The sequence below is a fragment of the Homalodisca vitripennis genome, chromosome X (assembly GCF_021130785.1).
Source record: "Homalodisca vitripennis isolate AUS2020 chromosome X, UT_GWSS_2.1, whole genome shotgun sequence".
In the NCBI taxonomy this organism is placed as follows: domain Eukaryota; kingdom Metazoa; phylum Arthropoda; class Insecta; order Hemiptera; family Cicadellidae; genus Homalodisca; species Homalodisca vitripennis.
The window spans coordinates 55,249,105-55,266,922 of NC_060215.1; the positions used below are offsets into that span (position 1 = coordinate 55,249,105).

General features: G+C 32.6%; 1 protein-coding gene across 1 annotated transcript in view; it reads right to left on the reverse strand.

Annotated features, from left to right (window-relative positions):
- Positions 1–3,681: 3,681 nt before the first annotated feature.
- Positions 3,682–17,818, reverse strand: part of LOC124369004 (F-actin-capping protein subunit alpha) — a 38,793-nt gene continuing 24,656 nt past the window's right edge. Inside the window, exons 4-7 of the mRNA XM_046826610.1 lie at positions 16,598–16,769; positions 10,633–10,811; positions 8,729–8,879; positions 3,682–6,113 (exon numbers count right to left, since the gene is read on the reverse strand). Coding sequence (XP_046682566.1) covers positions 5,910–6,113; positions 8,729–8,879; positions 10,633–10,811; positions 16,598–16,769 — 706 coding nt within the window. The 3' untranslated portion in view covers positions 3,682–5,909. The remainder of the gene's footprint in view (positions 6,114–8,728; positions 8,880–10,632; positions 10,812–16,597; positions 16,770–17,818) is intronic.

The window sequence follows — 17,818 nt, forward strand, 5'->3', positions numbered from 1 at the left end:
TCCGAACGTGTTGAACAGATATGCAGTTTTCCCCATAAACTTTGATTAACTGACGATGAATTTCAATAGGTGAAATCTGTTTTGCATTTAAAAAACGTATCATAGCACGAATTTCGCACCTGGCGGTAACAACGATAGGGAGCTCCATCTTCGAAGGCGGCTAGGCTGGCACTGTTGGACGTAGCGAGGCGCGAGTGGTATGGATAGAGAGAGGGACAGCTGATGAGTAAGACAGTGTTGCCAGATTTCTCCCAACATATCGCATTCTGTCTCGGCGGCATAGGGAACCTTATTTTTCTAATACCCCTCGTATATATAGGAACATTCAATTGTTTTAATAAAATAATTACCAAAAAAAACTCACTCACTAGGTACTTTCTTGTTTAATGATTAAATTATCAGGTTAATATTAGAGTTGATAAGGATGATCATTTCTATTTTTTCAAATTCTTATATAGCCTACTTGAGAGATTTTCAAAAAATTTATCGCCAACAAGCTACCTTCAATTTTTATATTTGTTTTATTTCAGAACATGTTGCTGAAAAGAGATTTGGTATTGCGAGAAAGATATTAGTGAAACAAAGGATGCCTAAATTGTTAAGAAAGGAAAAAACAAATGAAATTGTATCATAGTTAAATTTTTTCTCAGGGTAACGTCGGACAACTAGATAAAGAGACTGAAATTCATACATTTCTGCCATATGATCTGTATATGGTTAGCTATCACAAATTTAACCATTATATACATCTATTTACGTGTGTGACGCTTGGTTTAAGTGTATAAACCTAAGAAAAATATGATTCGAGAAAAAAAATCATCATTTGATACTTTTAACCCTCTTGATACCCTCCAATATATCGACCTCTACAAAATCTTGCACGGCTGACGATAGATTTTTCTTCGGAAATAGGACAGTTTTCTTTGGAGAGGGGAAATTTTTCTATTAGTTTCAAGACATCCCAGGTTGTGTGCTTATACAATGAAAATCGACTCTCTTTTTTACCTGGACTATTTATTATAATACAATTTATCAGTGTTAAACTTGGTTATTTCTAGAATCTGATTTTAAAATCTTTATTTTTAAAATAGTATTATGATGATTGCTTTTACTCTAGCTAAAATAACTGCATATGTATATTGCCAATCAAAAACATTATCCACTTAGATATATATTATGCTATTTGGACCATTGTGCACTGGCCATGGACCAACAAATCCTACTCAATTAATCTGTGTTTAAAATTAAACGTTGAAAATAATGGTTTACAAATTTACAAGCCCAATATAATAACTCCATACTGAAAAACAGTACACATGTACCTACCTACCCTATGTAACAGTTTGTATTAATCAGACCACAAGTCTTTGAATTATGAATTTTCAGTTGCAGTTTGATTTGAAAGTACTAAAACTGTTATCTTTTTTCGTTGAGATAGACACTGGAAGTTATGGTTTGTAATTATGAGGGTCATTCAATAAGTAACGAGACAAATTACTACTACTCAAAAACTGTTGAATTGATCCATATGAAACTTTCAGGACATAAATTTGACAAACCTTGTGTTGACATCTGGTCAGCCGATCAATAAAATTTTGTAAATATAGCCTCAAATTTACTCAGCTAACAAAAGTAAGTCCACTGGAGAAATGCACCGTGAAAGAGCAACATGCCGTGATCAGATTTTGTCGGGGAAAGTAAGGAAGGTTGTAAATGCCACGAAAGAATGTTAAAACACATTCAGGACACATAGGACATTAGACGTATCACTATTGGACTGACAAGTGTAAAAATAAACAAGTGTGTTGGAACTGTTCGTAAAAGTAATCACAACAAGCTGCAGCACAAGGAAACCTGTGTAAAATGGGTGCCCAGACAACTCACAAAGAAACCTGGCTTCAAATTACTCAACAGTTGAAAAATCTATATTCGATGGAGGAGGTTTTTTGAAAAGAATTGTAACGTATGACGAAACATGGTTCCACCACTATGAGTCGGAGACAAACAACAGAGCCATGAGTTATCTCAAAAAAATTCAGTACATACCCATCTGCTGGTAAAGTCATGCTCACAGTATTCTGGGATTATCAGGAGCCAAATTATTGTGATTTTCTTGAGGCCAAAGAACAATCAGGAGCCAGTACTAAAGTGATATGTGGAAAACAAGATAAGACCTGTCATCCGAACAAAACGCGTTGAGCTCTTTCTGACTGAAGGCGTGATTTTGCTCCTGTCCACATACAGCACAGCTGGCAAAAAATGTCAGAAACTAGAGTAGATTATTCCACATTCCCCTCTACAGCCCTGACTTCACCCCATCAGACTTCAAACTGCTAGGACCCCTTAAAGAGGGTCTACGAGAGAAACATTTTCATTCCAATAAAGAGATAAAAAATTCAGGTGCAAAAGTGGCTTTGAGATCAACCCAAAGAATTTTATGTGAAGCGCATTTACGAATTAGGAGAAAGATAGGTCACGTGGAATCTATAAAAAACTATCTATAAACTTAAAATTTATAACTAAGAAGAAATTATTCAAAACTTCTCTTTTATTGGCTAATTTGTTTATTGGTCCCTCGAATGTCAAACTGACCTTTCATTATATATCAAAAAGATTTTTACATTATAAATTTTAAGTTTGGTTGTTATACTTAAAATTAAGCGCTTTAAAAATTGTATATTTAAATATTTTATTCTAGTATTGTTTTATGGTTCAAAAGCAGTGATTGTCATTTTTAAACTGGTTTTGCATTTTTCAGTACAATTTCTTACAATGCCAATTTTAATTGATATTGAAAACCAGGTTACTGCTATAAGACTTTCTTCAATGTAAACACGTAATCCATACATTCCTTTAAGCCAAAACCAACCATACAAAAAAACAAACTGATTATTTTTCAACATGTGACCAGGAGAAAAATGTCAGAATACGCAGTACAGAAAAATGTGGGAGAGAAAAATCTTAGTTATTGGAACTATAGAACATAATTATATATTTAGGTTGCATAATTTCTTAGACTTAGTAAACTGTTCTTCTTCTTGTATAATAGCTGTTATAGCTTGATGCTAAGTTTGTTTCATGCTTCAATTCAGTTTTACTTAATTTTCTACTTAACTGCAGTAAAAGTAATCAGTAGGAATTACACACAGTAGTTTACCACAATCATGTATTGTTTGATGGCATTTGTTCATTTGTAATCATGACTGCAGTTAGACCAGTTATCTTGGATCATTGAGTTATTTGTTACTAATAAGTAAAAATATAGCCTAATTAAAAAATGTATCACCATTTATCCTATGGATAGACCGATCTAAAAAGTTTGATTCCAATTACGACACTCATACCAAAATTTGGTCTCAATAATTGTTGATTCTGAATTCAATGCTGAGTCCTGAATAACTAATTATTAAATACTATTATAACCAATAATTAAACTAACAGAAACTATATAATTAGATGGGGTAAGAAGAGGTGGCTTATTTTTACCAGACTGGAAGAATATTCCTCTTCTTCTTCATAGAGACATAAACCCAGCTTTTTGCACTCATAAATGGTACCTAAATGGTTTTGTTATGTTACCGTTAAATCAAACATGAACAGTATGAGGGGTCAGCCTAACATTTCAAACCACTTTAGCCATAAAACATTTTAACCAATGGGTTTTAAATAAATAATACTATATTTAAACAAAATTTCTTTAATAATCGATTGTATTCAATATACTATATCAATAAATCATAAATTTAGTTACTAACAAATAGGGCAGTATTTAAAATAAAATATGTCATTTATTGTTAAGCTATATGACATACAAAAATCTCCAACAGTAAATAAATGCAAGTATGATTTTAATTGTAGGAACACGGTTCTACTTTAAATACATTCACAAAAATCAATATATAAAATCATTTTAGATTTTTTAATGTTTAAATTTCCAGTACAGAAAAGAATTTAAATTGCAATATTTCACAAGCCCTGGTAATAAGACAATTTGAACTGAAATGTTCAATAAAAGACTGATACCAGATAAAAGCTTATGAGGAACACAATCCAAACTCAAAACACATATTTAAAGCTAATGTTTTAGATTGATCAGTAAATATATGAATATACCTCTGAAAAACTCATATTTCAGTCTTTTTAAATTGCTGTTCAAAGGTATCATTAACTCATTCGCTGCGGCAAAAAGCATAATCTGGATTAACGGATGCAGAAAATGTTGAAGCATTCTGTGTAGTGTTTCACGACAGCCCAGATCGGGCAGTTAGCGCGCGCAGGTCCGCTGGCCCCGGATTGGGGCGGCCGCAACGAATGTGTTAAAAGAATAGAAGACTGTCATTCAAATCATTAAGACATCTAACAGTGAAAATCTTAACCTCAAAATCTGACAATGTAACTCAGGTTTAATGATTGATTCTTAATAGCTACATGCAAAATAATCAGGAATCAGTAAAATCATTCTCATGAATAACACAATGATCAATAATAATCGATACATCCAGTGAATACTTACAAGATGGTGATAACATGGAAAATATATTTTTACACATATAAAATGTTAATAAAAGCAAACATTTTAATCTATATACTTATCAGAGTTAAAAAACCAAAATAAAACTTTAAAAATATAATAACAACTTTTATCAAACCTAATATTATTGTAAAAGTGATATAGAAAATTTTCATACAAAATGTAATACACTCAAAGAGTTATTGAGATTTTTCAGAAATTTCAAAATGTAAAAACAGTACATCTTTGAAAGAGGATTCCTCAGTTGCATAGTAATTTTAAGTCATGATGTCAATAAGTACTTAGTGAATTACCATCACGAGGCAATATTTTCACTACTAATGTAATGGTTTCCTTCTTGTTTTGATTGGTTCCAGTTAAACCTTTCATTGAAAACCATACCAAGCACTTTTTTCTGTCTAAAATAGGATTTGAACTATAGGATTTTGGCCCCATTTTCAATTGATATACTTATTAATAATTGTATTTTGGTAACTAAGGAGAGAGCTAAAAGCATATTTAATAAAACTCATTACTAAAAAAAAGGAAACAAATAAGAAGTCGTTAGTGAAAATACTGCCTGTACAGTACTATGGTAATTCATATGTATTGGGGCATTACACCAAAAAGTTTCCACACAATTGTCCTGTCAAATTTAAACCTTACAATTCTAAAATGTGAAATCCATTTGTAAATTTCTGAAAATTCTTTAAGGGTTTTTCATGAACACCCTTTGTACGACCTGTCTGCACAACTTTGAACAGCAAAGAAAAGACAATCATTGGTTTTATGAGTACTTGGTTACATCATTGATAAAATCTCAACAAATACATTTACAGTACAAGAATAATAAAATTAAGATAAACAGAACAATACATAAACAAGCAATCACTTTAGTTTGCACAAACGTTCATGTAATAAACATATAAATTTATCAGCAATCATATATATATATATATTTATCCTAGCATGTTAAATCATAAACAGTAAGATGTTAAACTCTGATAACTTAAATAAGAAAAAAGTTAAAGGTAGGCAAGAAGAATGAATAATCCAGAGTCGGTGACGAGTGGCGAATGACTGGCCACATATCAGTGAACACAGCGTTTCTGCACTTTAGAATTGTGTGTTTGAATAAACAGCAGCCGAAAGGCGATTCCGACAGCCACGGCATTTAACAGAATAGATTTAACAACAAACCTCCACCAGCCCGTAATAACACTAGACACTTTAAAGTCTAACAATTTACAATCAGCGGCCTCGCGGGGGTAACAAGCAGTCCAACAAAGCGAAATTCAAATGGGCTTCGGGCCCAGAAATGATAAACAAAGATACATAAGATTATTGAACATAACAAGATTAACATGAAATGAAAGGATTAACTGAAGATGTTTGGGGGTCACTGACTCTTGAGCTCTTTCCCAATGCTGTAACTCACAATTTTGTTCCAATCGATCTTGGTTCTTGTGACTGGAAGCTGACGCCGTAGTGCCTTGAAGGTGGTATCACTCATCGTCTGATAGTTGTCAGAGATAGCTTTCTGATAACTGCTCTCCGCTTCTTCAACCAGTTTCACTAAATCCTTCGCCGACTGTTCTTCACTCTAAAAACACAGTAATACTTTACTAATTTAGTCTTCCATTGATGCTAGACTTAACATTATAGTTGTTATCTGTGGAGAACATCTCCTATCACATGATTGTAACACTTATTAAATGTGCCACAATGAATTTCAAAATCAGAATTATATTTTTCTTTAGACCAGAGGCCAATAATACAAGTAGACTAGAAATCATATGTTGTAATTTGAGGCCTGTAAGAACAGTGCGACCAGGCCTGTATTTAGGCATGTGCTTTTCTGTGTTAACATACAGGATGACAAGATTTGGGGTGCAGCAAAATTGTAAATTTTATTTTTCATCATAATCAAATATTTTCAAAGCATTAAAATAACTATAATACATGATGTTATGTTAGTCATGAGTAATTATAAAGTTGTGATTTTGAGTGATTATTTATTGTGTATCAACAGATATTGTCCTAGAGGGAATACACCGCCACCTACCTCTTTACTGCTCTTTGGCAAAAAAGTATAAAAGCCGAATTTGAACATAAACCATGAACTAAATAGTAAAGCTACAATTAAATCATTTAAATTTAGCTTCTTTACTGGTGCATTTAAACATATATAAAATAAATAATTTTAAAATAATAACTGTACTTTTTATTTTGACACCAAAAATTAGCTTCGAAATTTGTGTTCTGATTGTTACAAAAGACGTTATAAAACATAGATATAAAAGTTTAATATTGTTGAGTATTTAATTTTAAAATAACAGGAATAAAAGTTGTTCAAATTACCATTACGTTTATTCTTGATCTAGCGGTTAAAAGTATTATTGGTCATGTTATGGAGCTTTTAAAGTCATTATACTGGGTGGTAATTTTGTAAATCTGTACTCAACACTTTTAACACAGTTCCATAGAATAGATTTTGTTCATAAGACTGCCGAAGGCAGTGTTGCAACGATCGAGTACGGGCCCGTTCACAGCCAGGATACATTAATTAGTCAACCAAGTTTGCATGGATTATTGTATTATTTTTCAAGCCATGTTCTGTAAGAATAACAAAATATGGGTATGAGCTTAGTAAAAAATGTTCCAGTTTTTACATTTTGTTAATCTTTCTATCCATATTGTTAGTGAATGAAAAAAGATTGCCTATTATATTATATGTAGGTCTTGGATTTATCTAAATTTGCTTTTTACTTTGTTACTGTGCCATAAAATAACTGTCAGGTTGATGTGTACTTCAGAGCTTGTATTAAAACCTGATGAGAGGTTACTGAAACAGGAAGGGGATTGTTGGCTTAAGAACGAAGTAAACAGTTGAGAAGGAGATCTTTTAAAAAATCAATATGTATAACAAAGAAACCTTCATATCTGCCATCTTTGTACTTTTAAATTGAATTTAGTGGAGGTGTTTTGGTTAAATTAATTTTAGATTGCATAACATTTGGGTTACATTAATAAATAGCAAGTTTTCTCTTGTGTTCAAGTCATTTTCTTGAGGGGAAGCAATGACCATATTTTTTGTTTTTCCTTTGGCTGACTGGGTTTTCCGTATCTTGTCTTGACTATTTGCCAAATTCTGAATCAAGTTTTGGTGCAAGTTTGTATGTTTTCTGTTGTCTTTCCCTGTCAAGCTTTGGTTTGGTTAGGTTGTAGCTGTAGGAAAATATTCTTTCAGTTTTATCCTTCATCTTTTTTTAAACCAGAGTAAATTTGTACTGGATGTGCATAAGTTTTTCAAGAAAGCTGAAATTGACATCTTGATCTGCATTTTCAATCCTTGGAATTCCAGTGATTAGAGGCAATCCAGCAACTTGGATCTGCATCTTCTACAGAGAGCTGGGACAAGCTAACACACTTCCCTGGGGCACATCAGGACCCAGGTGGCAGGTTGATGTTTATTGCCCTTCAACTAACCTGACACAACAGGGCAGTAAATGACTTTCGGAAAGATCTAATAATTTCTAGGGTTTTTGAGGAAGACCCAGAAATGTCTGAACAGAAAATTTAAAAAATATCAACTTACCCATATAAGAAAGACCCAGGGAGGATGGGTGGGGTGTCTGTGACTGTTAGAACACCCAGTAACAAAGAAAAGGGCAGTGACTGACAGCATGATACGATAACAGGAAAGTGATGATTGTCTCAATAGCCAGTTGTAGTGTGAAATAATTTTATCATCATTAGTCACTATAATCATATAGGCCTTATCACTTAACAAATGCCATACAAACAGTACAGCACTATTTGGAAATGTCACATTGTAACACCACATTACAAGTTTCCATAAAATTAAAAAGTTACAGTGAGTTCATTTTTAAGAAATTTAACAACATCCGTATCAAGAATATTATATTTAACATTGATGCAGTCCAAATTAAAACCTGAGAAATATACTGGAGTAATACTTATATATTGGAAAGATAAACTTCAGACATACACTGATGTTTTAAATAAAGTGTTATGTAAACACCAGAGAGAAAGTTCTACAATCACTTTTAGACTAAAAAAGATGTACCTGCAATAACATAACACGTGTAAATAATAAATGACCATTCAATTTGCATCATGATGGGATCATAGAGTTGTCAAGATAGTATCTTGCTGTTTAATGAGAAACAATAACAGGTCTTATGCTGTACTTACAGAAACTACAAGTGTCTCTTTGATGTCTTTTGAACTGACAAGCTGTACATTGCCATCCTCATAATAGTGGACCTGGACCTTGAGGATGCCCCTTATTTCTGCTGAGCCACCATTCACAGTGATGGACCATTGAGACCGCCAGCGCCCGTTCCTGTGAAAATATTTTACAAGTAATGGTAGATTGAAAAGACTTACAGCATTTTATTTTTTTGGGCAACTTGGATAATTTAGGTGCTTATATACGAAACTTAAGTGTTAAGTTAATACATTTATACAGAGGGAAGAGTCTAGGATTCTGGACCTAGTCCTACAAGGCACTTTACAGCACCCTTACTAGTATTTAACCCTCAAATGATGTACATATAAAGGGCTTAACGCAACACCGGGTTAGAACTAACAAAAATAAACTTCACTACACTAGTAGAGACACCTTGGATTAACTGAAGTCAGGTGGGGTTCGCTAAAATATCTTCGCTCAAACACACTGCAGTAACCACACGGTGTACACGGTAATAATTTGGTTACATTATCAGCTGCATACCATCGATCTTCATTCACAGTTTCACAGATCACGACACGGGAATATGTCGTTTGGGATTTATAAACTCTTGATTTTAAGGAGCTGTCAAATTATTTATTATTTTATAGTTCTTTGAAAATAAAGTTGTTAATGACATTTTCCCGGTTCTACAGGGAGAATCCCTGCATATTCTACGATTCCTCAGTCGGGTGACCATCCTGCAAACAAGAATGAGCGGGAAGCCCTCACCATGAAGGTTGAGCTGTGTCATGCTGGTTATGTGGAGAGGAAAAGAAAAGCGAATGGTGGAGAGGAGCCGGTTGAGAACGAGGTTGCCGTCCCATGTCCACATGTCACCGGTATGAATTGCCGCTGCCGTGAGTGGAATAGATAGGTGTGTTGACCACCAAAGGTAAGCTCCAACTCAACTTTTAAAATTATTTAAGATTTGTGGAGATTTAATTATTTATTGAAATTAATTCACCTCATTCCATTGCCATTGCCTGTATTGATTTGCACACTTTTGCAAAGAGCATATATTTGCTTTAATAATTACTAGAAGTTTTCCGCTCTTTTAATTTATTTAAATATTTAATTGGTGCTACAGCTTGCTTGGACCTGCACAAACTTGCAAGACTGCATAAAGTGTGTTTTAGGCTTTACATGGAAATGTAATAGCTTAACACAGTATTGTTAATTATTGTTTGGCCCAAGGGAAAACTCGCTTGGGATTTTAAAGGATATTTGGCAGTGGCTGTGATTGTAACACTGGCTAGTGGGATGATTTCAATGTGTGGGTGTGTGTATTTTTTATTTTTATATTATTTTTTTGGAGCCTAGCAGCTTGTGATAGACAATCTTTACAGAAGTTTTTCCCAGGTTCTCCTTTTGTTTTTCCTCATTTCTTTCCTTGTTTTTCTCAGTTAGAGCACAATGATATAGATCCTAATCTCCTATTCTTTAACCCATCTGAAGAGTTTCACCATTTAGTTTTTTTAATATTCTAGTCTCTATATCCAACAAGGCACATCTTTTTTAAGCCTATTGCTTATAAGAGGACAATTTTGCTTGTAGGCCTTTATTAGGGCATTTTCTACCATTAGGGCTGACCATTCACGTTCCATTTCATTTTCTGATATGAATATATATCTAATAACACATTTCTCTTTAAAGCCACACCCAGTTCAAACCTTACAAAATTATGATCTAATAAGGAGACCTCCTGTGAGACATATCACCTGACTAGTTTCATATCATTGAGGCCTTTGGTTAAAGTGGCTAAGTTAGTTTTATTTTTATTGTGTCAGTGGCAGAGGACGACTTCACAACAGGTATCATCTGAGATACCATTTACACAATAGACATAATGTCACACCACACTCACCAATAGTTTTTGGGCTGGAATTGGTGATCTTCTATACAAGCTGTTAAAACCACAGCAGAACCTTGGCGTCTGGCAAAAACACTGGAAACACCATTCTTGTAATGACTGAGTGTGTAGGCATCCAGCTCTTCTTCTAGAGGCAATCTCCAGGGCTCAGTTCCAGGCTCTGGTTCCCAACTCTGTACACAGTATATACAATTTATTATGTTAAAAAAAAACTCAGCATCAGCTTAACACAGTATTCCCCCCTAAATTCCCAGTATTCCTAGTATTCCAGCCTTTCTCTAAATTATACATTTAGACTGAATAGTGATATTTATATTACACATACCAATGTGTCTAGAGATATTTGAAGGGATCTTCTATAAACCTTCCAGCACAGACTATGCCACAGGGCAATTTTCAACACAGAACCAAGTATCATCTCTGTTGAGTAAAGGAATTGTTTAAGTAATTTTACTGAAGAAATAATCACAAAAATTAATATAATCAAAACAGTGGTAAAACTCCACGTCACTGATTTATCACTGTGTCACATTGTCTGTACATATTTCATACTACCAATAGTGTTGATTTCTGTTGCACTCTAATCTACAATAGGAATACTAAAATACTGATGATCATTCTAACTACATTTTATAAAGGAATATACATAATACATAATATAAAGGAATACTGGTGCAATTTGTACTTAATCTAAAAGAAAAGAAAAGCTAATATTATTATTGATATTATATATAAGAATACTTGTACTATTTCCATTCTATTGAAACAAAAATAAAATTAGTATTTCATGTATTAATAATATTAATTTTGAGAGAGTCGACAAAACACCCTAACACAGATAAAAAGTTAACAGATAAAGAACATTTCTCTTGGATTATATCAGTGAACATCAGTTTTCAGTTTTAAGTGAACATTGGGATTATTTAAAAATGGTTCACTGTATTGATGAGATGAGGAGGAGGCGAGGGCTGGATATAATAGCTTTTATACTTAACACAGCTATAGTAGGAAAGGGTTGATTAAAAGTGAATATTGAGTTTAGCCCTAATATTGGGTTTAGCCCTAAGAACTCATTGTGTTGCTGAGAGTACATTTTGAATACTGAAATCATGGCAAATACTAAGTAGAACTGCCAAGTTACTCTATTATTTCAGTCTTACTGAATCCCTTCAGACAGATGTGGACTCCAGATTCCAGGTGTCAAGTCTGTGACAATGTCACATCTCAGACGCTGTACTAAGCTAAACTCAACATTTGCATAACAGCTTTTATTGTCTCAACTGGATATTTGGTAATAGATTCATTAACAAACCTTTTCCTAGTTATGCTGAAGATTTTTGTTTTCAAAATCAATCACTATTAACCCGCCGTCGGGCGCTTCAAATTTAAGGTGATCGGGTGCTTACAGAGTTTTTTCTAGGTGTCAAAATAATGCAGCTAAATTATTTATGTCTTTTATTTCAATTTTAAGATGCACTTCTAAACGTTTATTCATATGTGTGTGTGTGTGTGTGTGTGTGTGTATATATAAAATATATATATAATATATATATATATATATATATATATATATATATATTATAGGCTTCAAAGTGTATGCAATAACAATTACAATTTTATTTTATTTAACTATTAACTTTACTACATTTTATTATTTTTATTAACCCTTCACACGCCACTAATAAATTCATTAACTTTCCTGTAACGCCAAGACAAGTAAAAAAATGTTGTTTCTTTAAGTTCAAAGCTAATTTTTATTATAACTAAACTATAAAAGGTAAAAGCAAAAAAAAACAGGGCATTTTTTTAAAATTAACGTATTTATTGATAAAAATACAAAAGAACTATTTACAAAACTATTCATTTCAAATAAATTTTGATTTCATAGTAAAATGTAATTCCATACACGCTCGTGACAACTGAGAAAGCAGTAATACACGCCATGGATATGTTTGGTTATGGCTCTGTAGGAGACGCAGAACTGACGAACAAGTGGTCGGAGTTAGACAATGAGCGCTCTCCCTGCCTCAGAGTGAAAATTGTTTATAAATACTTCCTTGGCAACCGTGATAAGCACGGAGCGTGCACCCCGGGCATTTCAAAGGTGTTTTGTGAACTAAAATCTCTTTAAGAGACATAATCTATAATATCGGATATAACTGTATTTGGCGTTTTAGTCAAAGTCTACCATTCTAATATATCCATCTACAGAGTGGAAAGGGTTAATAATCGTCTAAAATAACACGAGCAAATTAAAAGTACATAATAGGTACAATGAAGTTAACGAGTACATCTTTTAATTAAAAATTAAATACTAGTCTGAAATAACGTGATGTATATATTGTTTTTAATAATCGAATATTTTCCGTGATGTAAGTACTATTTCTCTATGAAAAACATGAAAGCATCATGTTTCGAATTATATTCTAATTAATTAAAAAGTACAATGTTTTAAGTTGGAATAGTGTTATACATAAAAAATTATGCAATTAATAGGAGAAATAAATACATCTAATAATACAATATTTAAAGCATTTTAATAACAAAAAATTGTAAACGTCACTTTCTGATAGCTAAATCTTAAAACTTTCACTGCCACCTCCTATTTTTGACAACTTCCTAACACTGCCGCCTGTTTTAATGGTTTTTTTTTAAAATAAATACAATGTTTTAACAAATAATAAGAAAATCATGGGACTTAATTATTTTTTAAGCTGAGTTCTTCCTCTTTCTACACAAATGCTCATGCATAAATATTTTCAAACAGAAAGCCTTGTTTTAAAACTAAAAACATAAGGTTTTTTGAAAGAAAAACAAATTGAAAAAAAATCACCATGTATTAGTCTATAATAAATATATTTCTCATTATTATTTGTTGTATTCAGCATTGGTATTACCATCACTATAGCTACACATATATACAATTGAAATCCACTTATTTTATAATATTTTTTTCATGTGGATAGTCTTGAAACATGATCCTTTACAAATGGCAATTTTGCACTGGCTACACTGATAGGAAGTGTCTCTTCTTGCAGCCTTACCTGATTGTTTTTTTTAGTTATCAAAAGAGCATAATAAAAGTTTTTATTACTATTTTGTTTATATTTGTTATTTGAGTAAAAAAAATCATCTCAACAAATTACTTGCATCTCAAAGAAGTCCATCGGTAATAAAATCAGGATCATTATATGTGTCATCTTGGAATAAACCATCACTTTCACTGTCACTTGAAAAGCTGAGTAACTCGTTTAGCACTTGATTGTCTCCAGTACTTTTAAGATTCATTGTATTTACTCACAAAACAATCGTTGTAAAATAAAGTAACAGCAAGCAAAACAATAACAATGTAGATGATGAATTAGCAGAACAACAACAAACGGCCGATGTGACGATGCGTTCATAAACAAACCTCTTTTTTCCGATATTCCAGATGACTGCCAACAACAATTCACAGATCTTAATGCATAGAGTAAGAAATAAAAACATGGAAATAGTGAATGACTATCAATGACAAAGTCCAAATACGTTTAATTGCATTTTTATTATTGTAAAATTTGGCGGCGTTAAAAGACATTGTCGGCAGTCTATAGAAATCCATGCACAATGTCAAATGATATTGTCGGCAGTAAGTATTAATTTAATAAGTGTAAAGATTACAGCATAAATAGAAACTTACATTGTCTTTCCAGTGTCAAATATTGGCTACGAAAACATAAACTTCACTGAATGTAATGGTCAGTGCTCACTTGCATTTCTTCAGTAACGTCTCGAGATGCTAGGCATTGGACACATGAGGCAGGTGCAGAGTTTTCATGACACATGAAGAGGTGACATTTGATGCATCTAGTCTTTGATGGACGATTCTTCCGCCATCCGCAAATAACACACCTTCCTGAAGTAATTCCATCTTCTGGTGAAAGTCAATGAGGTTGTTGTTCTGGTTGGATGTTCATTATTTGACAGATTCTCTGTTTTATGTTGAAAAGAAAATTTCGGGCTGAAAGCCTTGATTGAGCATATTCCATGCATAAACTTTTTGACAGATCTTTGATAGATTTCTCCTTTTCATGGTTGAATTGTCAAAGTTCTTTTTAGGATGATGAATACATTTAGTTCTACAATGCCAAGCATTGAATAAAACAGTCTCATTGGCCCCCATCTGGTTATTAATGCTGTACTGTAGCTTTCTTTGTAGTTATTCAAGTCAATCATATCATCATTGTGCATAGATGACAAGAGAACATCTTTGTTTCTCTTTGCCTTATAAGAGACAATTGTGCATTCCTTTCTATATGCAAAGCTTGAGGTTCTTACTGGTCGATGTTTTACATCAAGAAACACTATGAACTTTTTGTTTACTTTTTCTTAAAGTTCCAACTAGTCAACCTATGATCATTCAGCAGTTCATAACATAAGGGAATAGTCGTGAAGAAATTGTCTGTTGTGATGTTACCTCCTGTGCCAGAGAGTGGTTCTGCAAGATGAATTACAACTTCTTTTTCTGAGTTATCAACTTTTTATAGACCTTCTGGTTGTTGCAGCATAAACTTCAAGATTATACGTATAAAACGTTTTCGCACAAACTAAAACGTAGATTTTTATCACATATTTCACAGGCTTGTTCTTCATATAAATCTGAAAAACCCAAATCGTTCCCAAAATGATTCTAATATTTCGTCAATTGTAAGGAATTCGTTTACTACAACATTTTCTTGGCAGTTAGCTATGAACTGGTCAAACTAATCTCTAATAACAGCCAGGTTGTCTAATTGTTCTCGGTCTTGTCGTGTCATAACATCATCAAAACAAACTGCCCTAAACAAAAACTTAAATCTTTTGATGGACATCATACATCGAAAAAATTCAATTCCATTTCTGTCTTGAGCCTAGAGGTCTTCTAGAAATCAATGAGAATTTCTCGTTACGCCAGCCATATACATAATACCGATGGTAGCTTTTATTTCTTGATCAGTTGTTGGCTTTACATGTCTTTCTATAATAAATTTATCTTTGTTCTTGCCAATCCAAATATTTGTGTTTTCTACTATTGAGTTTATAAATTTTATCTGTAAATATATTTTGCCACACTTGAATTGGGTTTGGATAATTTTTGCAGATCTACTTACATAACCCATCCGCATTCTCAAAATATTTCTGTTGGGTGTACGCCCTTGTCTCTCAGGTTCTACATTCCACAACATATCACATCCTTTACTTATGTACCCAAGTTTTCCATTGATTCATGGTAATATGTTATCATTTAAATGTTTTGCCAAGGGCAATGCTTGTAAGACATTGAAATCGTCATTTATTACAAAATTTTTAGTTGACGGAATTAATTCTTCATCATGTTGGAGTTCAATTTCTTTATAAATATCAGCATCACTGAGTTCTTCTGCATCAGTAATACCCACATCCTCCTTATCACTGTTTGCAAATAATTCCCTGACAACCTCTCTTTCCACACTATCTAACAATCGTGAGAACGTTCAATTGAGTCCATTTTCACAATATATGATTAATTTGTGAAATGTTTAATATGTTAATATGTTAAACATGTTAATATGTTAAAATGTTAACTCACACTTCAAATATAACACAATAAAAATATAAATCATAAAAAAGAACTAAAACACCAGATAAAACTCACAATTCTAAGTACGTGAACAGGCATTCACGGATAATTACTCTGGTAACTTATAACGTGAACAGGCACACACGGAGAAATACTTCAGTTCTTTACGAATTATGGAACAATATTGGTGCTAGTGATGCTACAAGGATGGAGGTTGTGAAAATCTCTTCCAGGAAGGAGGCTCGTGAAGTAACATCAATATCAAGGTCGCAACATACTCGTTACTGACAACTAAAATATATCAACCCAGAGGAAAACTCTGTGATGCGTCCGACGCAGGGTTAATCAATAATTAAGTACTAATTAACTTATCAGACTTACCTCGTAATCAGTAGCCTCTTTTCTGAGATGGTCATACTTGAACGATTGTTTAGAGCGGGAGTCAAAGAATCGGCAGCTTCCAAGGTCATTGTATTCCGTTATCAAGACAGGGTGAACACTATTTTCTATTTTTACAGGCGTCAGTTGGTCCTTATTATATTGAGAGAATGCACTATAACAAGAATTTATTTAATGTACACTGTATCACACAACCCAAAATAATATTACATAAAATTGTTATTAAGACATAGATAACAAATAGTTATTAAGACATAGACAAAATTCAAATCAAGAAATGGAAAACTAAAAGGATTAGACTTTTACTTGAATGACACTATATTTCTTTGGACATGAGTTTTAAAAATATACATTTTTATAAAATGGGCAGACCACTCATTATTTAACTCTGGATCATGTAATAAGTACAAGCACATTGCAGCTAAATGTATCAATATTAATCACTCTATAATTCGGAAAAACTGGCCCTTGTCAACTTTCATAGATTTTTTTTATTTCAGGGCAGAATGTAAACCCCAATAATTTCTTTGTGGCATGAGTACCAATATATCACTAGGCCTAACTAAATTTGTATTGTTTTACTACCATCAGACTTCTTAATTTTAATTGGTTGGTAACTGAAAGTAATTCACAGATATCAGTGATTATTAAACAGTAGGTTATAATGTGGTGAACAAGAACAATTGGAATTTTTTGACATTATCATTAACAAGTTTTACATTATTCAATTAAATAAATTTATCATTTCACTAGGATATGTTATTATTTGAATATCATTCAATTGAATAAAATTTAATATTTAACAAGTAATTTATATAAAATTTAATATCAGTCATAAAATGTAAAAAAGTGTTATGCCTGCTACAACATAATAATAGTATACCTGAGTTTCATAATAAGTCTTCACAAATTAACACCAAGGAGACCACAAAAAAAGAAACTTATATTGTTTGGTGTGTACATTACAAATCAATAACATAATCATCTTTGCTGTGCAGCTTTAATTTTATTCCAGTGCTACACTGGAGTGATTATTGTTTAGATCTCCTGTGTTTATGAGTTTTGTAGATTGTTTAATGTTGTTTAAAAGATAATGTAAACTGATCAGATAATGGTAGTTATGAAATTACAGTATTAGACTTACAAACATTTATATTGAAACATGAGCCTAGAGAATGTTAAAAATTGTAAGTAAAAATAAAG